This window comes from Pseudoliparis swirei, chromosome 12, assembly GCF_029220125.1.
Source record: "Pseudoliparis swirei isolate HS2019 ecotype Mariana Trench chromosome 12, NWPU_hadal_v1, whole genome shotgun sequence".
In the NCBI taxonomy this organism is placed as follows: domain Eukaryota; kingdom Metazoa; phylum Chordata; class Actinopteri; order Perciformes; family Liparidae; genus Pseudoliparis; species Pseudoliparis swirei.
In genome coordinates this window covers 11,627,849-11,641,060 of record NC_079399.1, presented here as the reverse complement: position 1 = coordinate 11,641,060, position 13,212 = coordinate 11,627,849, and the positions used below count along the sequence as shown (strand labels likewise).

The window sequence follows — 13,212 nt, the reverse complement described above, 5'->3', positions numbered from 1 at the left end:
GGAAGAGTAAAATGGTTAGTGTTACGGTTTTGTCAAGGCTACATGTAGGATTACATATTGGTAGAGCAATACAACCAAACAAAGGTAAACATGAATGTACCTTTGTGTCTTATTTCAGCAGCAGGTCCAAACCAGAGAGATCTCGTGGGGTCACACATTGACCTCCATCCAAATGACGACGAGCTATTGGTTATGTTAATGAGGAGCATGTCGGATGAAGAGGGATTCACCTGCTATGTGGAGTTCTGCGGTGCTCAAAGGCATTGACGAGATGACGTCACTCGCATGACACCATGTTAAGAAAGATTGTGATATTTATTTAAAAAACGGGATGAATTAGATTCACTTCAAAAACAAAGAACTTGGTTTTAATTTTTTATTTCACGAACAGGACTTGTTAAAAGGATAATTCAGGATGTTTTGTCACATGAATGTCTGTCCCTGCAGTATTCACAGACGTGTCCGAGCGCTGTGACAACTCGACTCGCTCTTGACGTCCTTCCTGTCAAAGACCGCTATAAACATTGAATAAACGACATGGGATCATTTTTCAAAAAACACTGTCCGTAACATATAAAACAAGCCACGAGACATGGCAGTTGAGCTGCTCTATTTTTAAGGCTGTTACTTTACGTTATAGCGTTGTTAAAAAACATCCATTTGATTTTGGTTTGAAGCTCTTGAACTGAACCCTTCAACTCTCAGGATAATAACTCGTAGCTCATCGTGTTTGGCTCTGTGGAAACTTTCAGAAATGTATTTTAAATTGGCCTGATATTGTCGCTATATACAGTGTAAAACATTTATCTCAAAGTCAAACCTGTCTTAAAACTATAGTAAAACAACTGTTTTAAATATGGGGAACAGCGTGTACGGGGAGTTACAGGGATGTACTTGTGGAAATTGAAAACAGTCTTCAACACAGTTTTCATTTGTGTAAAATCCCTTGAAGCTAAGAATACTTTTGTTCATTAGCTTAGAATAAGCAGTATATATAAATATATATATATATTGGGAGCAGGTCCTTTTTAAGGAGTCTGCCATAATACTAAAAGATAGATATCAGTCTCACTTTGGCCCGTTAATATATGCTGCTTTGCCAGCTTTAGCCGTAGCTTGGCTTAGTTTAGCATAGGAGAGGTAACAGCTCACTCGGCTTTGTATTTTCAAGATAATCTGTTCGAATTTTAGAGGGTTTTATTGGCTTTTTCTCAAACCCGAGAGGAGCATTCAAACACTCACTGGGTGTTCAAAGGTTTTCATTGGAGAGTGAATCGGCAAATCAATGGCTAAAATCAAACCATGCACACTGAGCCAAAGACGAACCTTAAACCCAAAATAATTGTATAAAAATCATTTTTAGGCCATATTTAAGACTGAATTATCCTTAACAGTGTCTCACAGCCTTGGCAGACAGACAGGATGTACATGATCCACGAGGGACCCCTCAGCTGCCTGTCTCACTGCTCCCTCTGGCGGCTGTTCGCTGCGTTGCCTTTGTCAGCTGCTCTGCCTTGACTGGAGAAACGATGTAATCTAGGGGAATATCATTTAGGGTGTTTTTTTTTTTCACTGATTCATATTGTGTACATGCACATGAAGTCATACTAAAACATCAGACCTCAAACGGACCTATACATCCAACCAAGGCAGCTTATAGGGCAGACACCTCCTTGTGTTGACGAGTAACCTCACATGTTCATGTTTGTTTATGTTTTTAATCTCTGCATCGTGGCCAGAGGGAATCTTCTGTGCTCTCCTTCTCTGGAGTATGTCGAAAGCCAAGCACTGATTGCTTTTGATTGGGGAGAAAATGCTCTTCTCTGTGCATATCACTCATTCTCCCTAATGTAAGTGTACTGCCTTTTTTATTTCTACGAATCTTGGACTGGATTTTTAAATATGTCTTAAATGTTTTACTTGATTGGAAAATAAACCTATTATATTGGCATTAACGTATGTATACTTTCCTACTAGACATCAAAGTGCTATATTATTCTCTGTGAATCAGATTGTAAAAATCACTTTCATACACATTTGGCTTCTGGAATTCTTTAAGGTGGTATTTATGAAACAATAAGTAATAATGTAATTACTGTATTTGAAGTCACTCAACCGTAAGTGCAATACTAAATCAAGTTACATTTTGTTTTGCATTTCCCAAACATACCTAGTTTTCACATTATAATCATCATATTAATTTCAATTACCCGCATGCGTTATTATTTTCTTGAAATCCTGCAATTAAAAAAAAAAAAGGTTTTCCTATTAACCTGAAATACAATGTGGTGGATTTCTTCACAGGTTCTACACGGACACTACATAAAAGGCAAATTAATAAATCAAGATATATAAATACACTACCGTTCAAAAGTTTGGGATCACCCAGACAATTTCGTGTCTTCCATGAAAAATCACACTTTTATTTATCAAATGAATATAAAATATAATCAAGACATTGACAAGGTTAGAAATAATGATTAATATTTGAAATATTAATTTTGTTCTACAAACTTCAAGCTCAAAGGAAGGCCAGTTGTATAGCTTATATCACCAGCATAACTGTTTTCAGCTGTGCTAACATAATTGCACGGGTTTTCTAATCAGACATTAGTCTTCTAAGGCGATCAGCAAACACAATGTACCATTAGAACACTGGAGTGATAGTTGATGGAAATGGGCCTCTATACACCTGTGGAGATATTTCATTAGAAACCAGACACTTCCACCTCGAATAGTCATTTACCACATTAACAATGTAGAGAGTGTATTTCTGATTAATTTAATGTTATCTTTATTGAAAAAACAGTGCTTTTCTTTGAAAAATAAAGTCATTTCTAAGTGATCCCAAACTTTTGAACGGTAGTGTATGTCTTGATTTATTAATTTGCCTTTTATGTATAAATGTATAAGACATACGTGTCAATAACAAACTTAATGGGCTGGTTCGCTGACATGAAATTAGTAAGAAACAATGGTGGTAACCTGCAAAAAGCCCAGACTTTTGCTGGCACTTGCTTCACAAATATGTTTTATATAACGGAGAAATATATTTGGGTTTTAGACAAACACATTTTTAAAATGCAAATCATTTTATAATTTTGGCCTATATTTTGGAGACGATAAACTGACAGACACACGACTCCTCGTGAGGATCATTTCCTTTTTTATTCATTTTACATTTAAAATAATTTCGAAATGAGTTTGTAATGAAATAATTATTCTTATTCAACCCTTAAAAATGCAATGTATCACTTACACTGAAGTTAGCTGCTGTATTCTACAACTTGTTTTTCTTCAAGAACCTTTTGAAGCCAGTTCAATAAAGAAAACAGTAAGATGCATCAATCACAGCACCGACCTGACACTGAAGCTCAAAGTAAGTGATGACAACTCAAAGTTAAGATAGATTTCATGATTCAGTTTCCCTTCTTCTCCACTAGGGGGCCACCTAGAGCCACTGTATCAGTCCTCCCCCTCAGGCCCATGAAGGACTCGGCTAGTGCAGATTAATCACTTCATCACATCTGACTCACCAAAGAAGCTGGTGTTTCTTCACATTCCTCTCTATATGTGCCTGCTCCTCTTTAATGGCCCATGTCTTTGCTTTTTATAACCAGCTGGCCCTCTCTCAGCCTCTCTGCTAAGCACCTCTTGTGGGGCCGGGGGGTCCATTAAATGATGTCTCTTTGTTTACAGTTTCCCTTTGTTACCCACCATCATTTTCCTATACGTCTCCCCTTTTTCATATACAATCTCTGGAGATGATTTTTTTTTTTTCAAGGTCCGCTGATTTTATGGCATGTGATATGGGAGGTATCACGGGGAGGCGGTGATAGGAAGAAGACATGAGAAAGGATAGAGAGAACTGAAGAATACAATTGCTGGGCCTCGGCTGCAAACAGTGCAGTGTGTGTTTCCAGGATGTCAGATGCACAGACTAAGATAGGAGTACATTTCTTCTTTGTCTTGTCTATCTGTCCTATTCCTCATTCCTAAACTGCATGTTGACCTTTGTAGTACCGCCTTCAGGCTGTATGCTTTAACCTTTCCAGTGAGATAGAGGGGGCCCCTGCACTGGGAATACAAGATAAATCACGACTGCAGTCGGTTAACGCAACAGACAGAAACACACACTGGCATGCAGGCACCGCTAAAACCTTTGTCCTTTCTGATGAAATCCTCCCCATCCTCCAAAAACAGATACATACATACAGATGGCCATGCAACCATAAAGATGTTCTCAGCATCAGCATCACTGGGCTGTTGCGTGTACAAGTGCACCCTGAATTATTCATCCTTCATTAAAATGCACTATGCATAATGATAGCCAGGAGCATGTTTTGGGGTATACTTTTTTTTCAGGAGCAAAACACACGGGTCTTTAGAAGTCATTTGTGGTCAATTTTGTATGATCAACCATGCTCCGGAGAAGAAGAAAAACTCCCATTTACTTTCTTTGCATTGGGAATTCATGTTGAGGGAGATCAAAGGGGACAGACAAAGAGATGAGAGAATCGACATCTTCCCGTCTCCGCTTGGCTCTCTATGAGAGGAGGGAAATTACTTTAAAGCTGCTGCACTGATGAAAGAAAAGGGCGTTATGCCTGATGTATTTCTCCAGAGGTGGAATCAACAGTATGAATGACTCAAAGGCAGAGAGAGGGGGAGGGAGAGAACATTTGTTTCAGAGAACCTAATGGGGGGATTTGGGTGAGAAAAGAGAGTGCTCTTTGACAGCAGTGAACAACACAGTGATTCCCCTGTCAGGACATGTGACTGGTTAGACAATGTTATTTTCAGTGTCTACATCAAAAAGAAATGCAGCAGATGTTATCAGATAGTGAGCTCATTTGCAGAATCCGTCTGGGCATTTGCATCATGAGCAGCATCAAGATGTGTATTAAAGAATATGTCATGAAAATGAAATAGCTGTGCGAACATCCCATTAGTTTCTCTCACCTCTACTCTAAGAGAAAAGCAGCATGGTCATCCTCCTGACGGAGCCGTCAAAGCGTCGAGCTCAACCATCCTAGTTACACATAAAGCAAATAGAAATGAAACCGTTGTCAGTGAAAAGACTCATGGGGTAACGGAGACGCCAGGAGCCGGGTGAATCACTTAGCAAGCTGTGCGCCTCCATTTTGCAGCTGCCACCCACCACAACACATCTGCCACTGGGAGAAAACATCCAGATAGAAATCACATTCAAACAAATTGCTAAATGACACAAAAGATCACTTCTTCCAAATGATATTAATGTGCAGTGGAAACAGGGTGTGTCCCCCTGGGCACGAGCAGAAACACACAGACAGGTGACTGTGCACATGCTCACACACACAAATAACACACTTGTATTATGGGGGACTTTTAGAGTTATGTGTGTGCTGGTCAGATGTTTGAAAAGTTCAAACGAAAAAAATAATAGATTTTGAGTTGAGTGAGATGAGTATAGTTGTTACTTTGCGCAGATGGAAAAACACATTTCACATTTTTACAAATGCACCATTTAACATTTGCCGCATAGTTTAACGGGACACTAAGCTATGGTGTTATTCACTCAGGTTACACTGTGTACGATAACGTTTTTATTATATCCTATGCATATACTTTTTACGTCATTTTGATGATATAGCATATTTTTACTTTTTTGTGACATAGCATACGGAACTTTTTATGATATTTTATGACATGCTCTACAATATTGCTTTCATGACAATTCATGACTATAGTTTTACTTTTTTAAATTTATTAAACAGCCGATACCATCATATTGTAGTGTCACACCTCTGACGACTTTTAATGATATACCATACAATGATTCAGTTGTACGATCGAAACACAAGACTTCTTATGACATTCTATGACACTGACCTTTAAATTACTGTTTTGTAAATGTTGTATCTTTTCTTATTTGACACTACGACTACATTTTGACACTTTTTTAATGTGACTGTTTTTGACAAACTTTACAAAGACTATGACGTAGTATACTATGACTTTTCATGTCTTTTTCCTAATACTAGTATGACTTCTTTCTGACTGTTTTGACGTACTACATGTGTCTTTTTTCCACACGTTCCTAGGATTATTAGGTTTTTTATTTTTATTGACATACAATTATATAATACTTTGTTATAACTCAGTAGCAGGGTGGTGGTGAGAAAACTATGTGAACCTAAACTTCAAGATAAGATTTCAACAAACTAAACACAAGGAGAAAGATCAGTATCTGGAAATGATCCTGCTGAAATAGGCTCTCAGTAGATAATACGATTCAGGGAGTACTAAAAGAGATACAGAGACAGGGTATAATAGGTAATCATAGAGACAGGGCAACAGCGGTGGGATCGTTTTCGACACTTTGCTACAAAGCCTTGCTGCATTGCTGAGATTCTGTGATTCTTTGCCGCAATGCGAGCGAACCAGAGCTCAAGATTGATGCCATTGAAGGCTCTTTCTCAGGAGTGGGTGAAATAGGCCCGGTGCTGCCCAATAGGGGTCGTCTTCTCCAGGCTTGGCTCCCGAGGGGACAGGCTGCGGAGGACTGGACTGTCTGTTCAGCTGGTGCAGACCCTCTCTGCGGTGTCTGATGGATAGAGGTCCGTCTGACGCCACAGTTTATGTTCATGCGGTAGCCATTTCTTCTTGCCACGAGGGTTTTTTGGCATCAGGCGGCTCCATGGTCACCAGAGGACGCACAACCTCCTCCCCACAGTGGAAACTGTCATTGGTGTACGAGTCTCTCGAAAAGAGTCCCCTTCAGCCTCTGGAGCTCTCCTCTCTAAAGGTTGTAATTCAAGACATCTTTTCTGACTGCGCTGACTAAAAAAGTGTTTGCTTACACGCTTCAGAAAGTGTGTGAACTAACGATCCTGTCGGTGCACTCAGCTGCTTGATGCTTTGTGGTGACTGTAATGGTGGTACCCTCGGACCAAATCCCCTTTTTGTTCCCAAGAACTTAAGGAGTTCTTTCAGGTGCAGGGTTATACAGCCGAATGTCTTTGTCTTCTGCCCTGTGGGGGAAATGGGGGCAAAGTCATTGTTCCGCTCTGCCAAGTTCGTGCATTGGCATGTTATGTGAACACATGGCCCCATGAGGCATATTGAATAGCTATTCTCCCAGGCCTACAGGCAGGCGGGGAGAGACATTCCCAATGTGATGAGTTCAGAGGACATATGTACCGCGGCGTCGTGACCGGCGCTTTGTGCCAACAGACAATTGTATTCCTTGAAAATGTCGAGCTCTTTTCAGGGTCTGTGCTTGCTGGAATGATACAGGACTGATGAAAAGTGTGTGTCAGTTGTGCAACATTTCAATGGGCGAATGAATGCGTGCTCGTGAGTGGAGGAGAGTATCACACTAAAGCATGTGCTGTAACCACTACAGCTGGCGACTGCTAACTATGAGCAAACAACAACAACAATTTGCTTGTCATATAGCCAATCAAATTACAGAGGGGGTGCCAGGCAACGAGGCCCAAATAGCAACATATCTGTGTCATCCAGATGTGTTGCGAAATGCTTTGGGCATGTTCATTGTTGTACTCCCACACTCGGGCACTTGACATACACACAAGCTTAAGAGATTTAATTTCATTAAGATTTTCACATTTAGTTCAACAACATAAAATTAGATTTTCAGCTTTTTTGTGTCTTAAAAAACGCAGTTGCTAGCAAGTGACTAAATGATATTACTGTTATTATTGAGGACGTACACATCATCACACTAAACAAAACAATCATGTGACCGTAGTCTAGTTTGTTTACACCAACCCTAAAACTTTTTCTTTTGGAAACTCTGCTTCATCATTTTTTAAGATTATCTTCTTGGAAGAAATGTGCAAGTACTGTAAACTTTATTTTGCCACAGAGTTTATTTTCTGCAGAATCCACATCCTATTAGAAACATTCTCTTTGACATCGTCTTTTTGTCGAGGTAACTTCCAAGTTGGCTTTCAAAAATAAGTCCTTCCTGCAGCACTATTGTCAGCATGGGGTGTTTCTACACTATTTACAGCCACTGGCCTTAAATTGTAGAATAATGATTAATCCCAACACCAAGCATTTTCATATTATCATGCTAATCCAAAATTCCATTTACTCAGTCTCGTACCACTAAAACTTCACTTCTTCATCTTACCAGCAAGTGGGGCTTTGCCCCTTATGACCAATATCATCTAATCATATCCATATGTACTGGGATAGTATAAATATAATGGATAATGAAGTGAATGAAACTAAGATAGTTTAGTCTTGCTCTCAGCTCTGAACTGTCCGCTACTTTGAGCTTAATGCTAACGTCAGCATGCTAACGGGAGCATAAGGAAAGTGCTAACATGTTAATGTTTAGCAGATATAATGTTTACCATGTTAACCATCTTGGTATTATAATGTCATTTGCAGATTAGCACTAGACACAAAGTACAGCTGAGGCTGAAGGGAATGATATTAGTTTTGCAAGTATTTAGTCACAAATCAAAGTGTTGGACAAATTAACATTTTATTGATTGATTTTGACAATAAGTGTAAACTCAGGGTATCAAGATATTACAACGTATCCTGAGGGTCACATGACTGTTGGTACAAATGGAAAGTCACCAAAAGAATTAGGATTTATTGTCTCGGGACTGTGGACCGACCAATGGCTAATAACAACTGAGGATACAATAGCAGAACAAAAAAGTCAGTTTTATGGTAAATATGTGACAGAAAAATGTATGTAAAAACTATATAAAAATATAATTTTAAAATAAAGTAGTCCTGTTCATTAATTTGTACCATTGCTAAGAACTTTGTGAAAATCTCTGACATCGTTATATCACCCACCCCTACTCTGATGACTTTAAGTGCATTAACTTGTTTAATTAAAGAGAAAAAGGTGGATTTCCATGATTCTTAATCTGGTATCCTGAATTATTAAAAGCATTGGGAAATGAGGTGAGTGATACATTTCCTCCCTCACAAAAACTTTCCTGGCAGGTGGCTTATATCTGTATGACAAACCAAAGTCACATTCAGAAAGCAATTTTCCATCCACAACGCAATCTTGGACATTAATTGCTAATGAACAAGATGTTATTCAAGGATGCCATTCCAATGACCACTTAGGAAGAGGACTTAATATGATGGAAATGAGTGTGGCAGACTAAATGGTCGCCGCTGAACGCATTGACGCGTGCTCTGACCTTCCCTGTCAATCTGGAGGGCAGACAGGGTGGGCATTTACGTTGTGGTTCTGCAGAAACAGTTTTTATCATTACTTCCAGAAAACCTTGTCTGTGGGAGGCAAATCACCATAAACAATGAAACATCAGAGTTAGGCGTCGTAGAACATTCTTGGGCCCTTTTTGTGTGTGCAGTCTCCCACGTATCGTGTATTTTCGATACTCACGGTCATCTGGATTTCGGGGTTATTTCAGAAACTCATTGGTCAGAGAGTCTGATACACAGCGAGGTGGACTAGTCAGAAAAATATTTTTTCATGATTTGATTAAACATTTAGCAATTGCCAAATGTCCTCCTTCAATTAATTAGAAAAGGATGACATTTCCGAATATTGCAAGTCATCATTATGCTTAATGCTTCAGTAAAATAGATTACCTAAACATATCCTGTCTTCAGTTAATTTCTTCCCAAACAAATAAAACAGATGACGGAATAATGTGAGGCCAAACTACAATTAAACATTTTTAATTACATTATTTGTAAAACCTTGCATCAATGTCAAATTCCATGAACTCACACAGTATTTGTTTTTGATAGGACAGCCACGCCTCTGAAGATGTTTTTAATACATGTTTCCAGGTATTCAATCTCCTCAGCTCGCACCACTAGATCTAGCTGCATGGAAAATAACAAGCGACACATTTTCAGGATGATGTCTTCCCTGTCAATTGTTGAAATGTGCATACGTGGATGTTTTAAATAAGTGTTCGACTCATTCCATTCATGTACAGCAAAGATGTCATGACTTGCATTAGACTGTGTGTGTGGTTGTCTTTTGTCACTGAAATCGGATCCAATGCTTAACTGAGTAGTGGAAGAAGACAGGAGTGAAGAAGTAATCTACCAAGTATGCTTGTCATTTCACAACAGATGAAGTGAACGGACAAGACATGTCGTCGGGCCAAATGTGATTGTGCCACTTTGTCGAAACAATCTGGAGACAATTAGTGGATACGTGATCTGCTCCGCCCACAGGTGACCATCAACCACACCCCCATGGGTCACTCGAGTCCCCTTCAGGAAACAGAAGTGAAGCAACAAGCCAAAGTGAGACATACAGGAAGTGCCTCGAAGCCGCTGATCGTTTCCACATCACATTTACTGCAGTTGTACCGTTGCATACATTCACAGGTCGCCCGTCACTGAGGTTCAAAATGCATTCCTGCACATGGAAACATCAGGTGAGGAAACAAGCTCACCACTTAGTCGCTGCTCTCGAGCTTCACATCACATCACATGATCAGATAAGAGTTGGCGAGTTGGAACGGTTCAACAAGCGGACGAATGCAATGAGAAGTTTTCATGGCAACTGAGCACATTTTAGAAGCGGATGAAGATTGTATGATATGAATAAAGGCTCCAGATCAGCTACTAAATGGACCTTCTGTTGACATTATGTTATAAATAGCCAGTTATTCATTTTGTCAAAAATTGAGTTTTTCAAAATACTTTTTCCCCCTGTTCTTTGAGATTATTTCAACCCCTTTCTTCACTCTAGTTTAAATAATGTTCTAAAATCAAGTGACATTTTTCCTCTTCTAGTCCAGCAGTTTGCCGTATGAATTAAAAGTACTTTAGAGCTTGTCACTGTCAAAGATCCCATGAAAAATTTGAATTCCACTTGGCCTACTAGGGCTGCCATGTACATGTAGCTTGGTAACAACAGTTATGTTTGAACACGAGCAACATTTGCATGTTTTACTATGTATGTCATGGTGACTCATCGCAGCTACAGGTAGTTAACCTCACTTGGTGTCCTCAGTGGTTTGCTGAGAGAATTCCTATTTCCTTCCCTACTTTGAGCCCCACTTAGTTTACAGTTCCATTGTTCTTACCCACCAACAACCACCACATTGTCCCCAGACATTATGTACAGCTTGATACGGACAGAAAAAAGACTCAATCTCTGATTGATGAGAGAAATGAACCCTACACAGCAGAGTTTGAAGCCCCACAGCCACCAGTTGACAGAATGTGAGGGCTGAGTTGGTATCTGCTACATATTTTGTCCACAGGCGGGGCTACCGTGATACAAAGTACTACAAAACTTCTTGTTCTTGTACAAAAACAAACATTTTTGTAGAAATCCTGCATTTTTAAACAACAACTGATACAGAGTGAAAACTGCAGACCGCATGTAAGGACGAACATGAATAAGGACTTTGACAGTATACATTGCTTGTAGAGGCTTTGAACATAATATTAGGCATGGTAGAACGTTCTTCACAATGGCAGAACTTTGGCACAAGAAAGGCATTACAGAAGAAAATGATCGGTATACAACAAGGTCAGCGTTGATGATTCCAAACCAAATATCACTTTTATACATAGGGTCATAGTAAACCATTTGGCACTGACTACCACTCCCTTTGTTGGTGGGAGATTAGTGTTTGTTTAAATCATTCGAAAGAAACTCAAGCCACCGACGAGAGGGACCGATTGGGCCAAACACACATGGAGGTAAGACAAAAGGGCTTTGACATCAACAGAAAACTACATCTGGTGTAACTGTCACAATAGAGTTTTCCCTTCTGCACAGGTGTCAGATGAGAGAGAGAGTGTGTGTGTGTGTCTGTGTGTCTGTGTGTCTGTGTGTGTGTGTGTGTGTTTAAGTCCACTTCTAGTGTGGACCAGACTTACATTTTGACCCAAAGCTGCTTGGATCCCTTTTCAATGTATATACTTTCAAGATCCTTTCCAGCTCCCTTCAACAAGTGAACGTCACAGTGATGTGACATCGCTCAGGTATCTATATTTCCACAGGAAACATCTGTCTACATAAGCAAGTGGGTCCAAAAGGGAATCCTGTTTTGACTGCTAACCTCAGTCTGTGATTAAGTCAGCATTAATTTGACCCCGTCTCCCCTCCATGGGTTTTAGTCATGGTGTGTGTTCGGGGTATGCTTAACGTTCATGCCATGGTTTCCTTTCCTGGGAGTCTGCGGTCGTTGAATGTGTGCATGTTGATGACCTCCTCTGTCTTAACAATGGCGGGCGGCTGAGGCTTCTGTTTGAGACGACGTTGGCGCTTCAGAGACACGCGCAGCTCATCCATCATGGCGCTGCAGAAGGATCGCTGCAGAAGGCAACAGGAAAGAGGGAAGAGTTATCGCGGGCAGCATGCTTTTCGCCACACCGCTCAAACAAACTCAACTGCACAAAATATAACCATCAGCCAACATTTTATTATTAAAACATATTGAATATTGGCCATAGAAAAAAAAGATTCACTCCTGATATGAGTTGTGTGATAGAGATTCTAGCCTGTTGATATTGTTTCTGTGTTTATATCATCAAACAAGTATTTGGACCCCCCCCCCCCCATCAAAACACCATCAAAGTAGTCTTAAATGCTAATTGAGTAGTATCATTTACAACCCGTGGAAGATTAATGAAGATGTAGCAGAAGTCAATGATTGAATAATAACTTTGAAAATAAGTTAAATGTGTCTCCGAAAATGCATTTCTTTAAAGCAGGCCTTCATTTAAAAGCCCTGTTTCTCAGATTTCCCTCTTTTCAGCTGTACTGTTACAAAAAAGTTTGAATGCAGTTTGAGATCCTTTTGCACCAAGAAAAAAGAGAAACATACATCACCTGCCAATGTTAGCTTGCAAGTAGACAACATAATAAGATAGAATAAAGGGCAAAATATCCACTTCAGCAGAATACATCTCAGAATATTGGTACCTTCTTTGAAAACATCAATCACTTGCTCACAGAGTGACACGTGTCATGTCACATCAATAAGATGTGCCTCTGTTGTCCCTGCATTATGTATGTGTTGTGAAATCCTATAAATGTCAATATGCTTTTGCGTCAACATTGCCACGGCATATTCCAATACATTCACTCTGATTATGCACAATCTAATTATAATTCTTAGAGGGTGTAGGAAGAGAGAAGATGTGAAAGAGGAGGAAGAGCAGTAAAGTATGAAGCTATTATTTTGATGTTTGTGTTTGTGTGTAGGTGTGTGAGATGGA

At 39.6% G+C, this 13,212-nt stretch overlaps 1 protein-coding gene across 2 annotated transcripts in view; it reads right to left on the bottom strand.

The window, feature by feature from the left end:
• Positions 1-9,677: 9,677 nt before the first annotated feature.
• LOC130202784 (glutamate receptor ionotropic, kainate 2-like) overlaps positions 9,678-13,212 on the bottom strand; it is a 56,051-nt gene continuing 52,516 nt past the window's right edge. Inside the window, exons 16-17 of one of the 2 annotated variants that reach the window (XM_056428533.1) lie at positions 12,819-12,836; positions 9,678-12,304 (exon numbers count right to left, since the gene is read on the bottom strand). In XM_056428533.1, coding sequence (XP_056284508.1) covers positions 12,140-12,304; positions 12,819-12,836 — 183 coding nt within the window. In that variant the 3' untranslated portion in view covers positions 9,678-12,139. The remainder of the gene's footprint in view (positions 12,305-12,818; positions 12,837-13,212) is intronic. The other variant, XM_056428534.1, reaches the window with a different exon arrangement.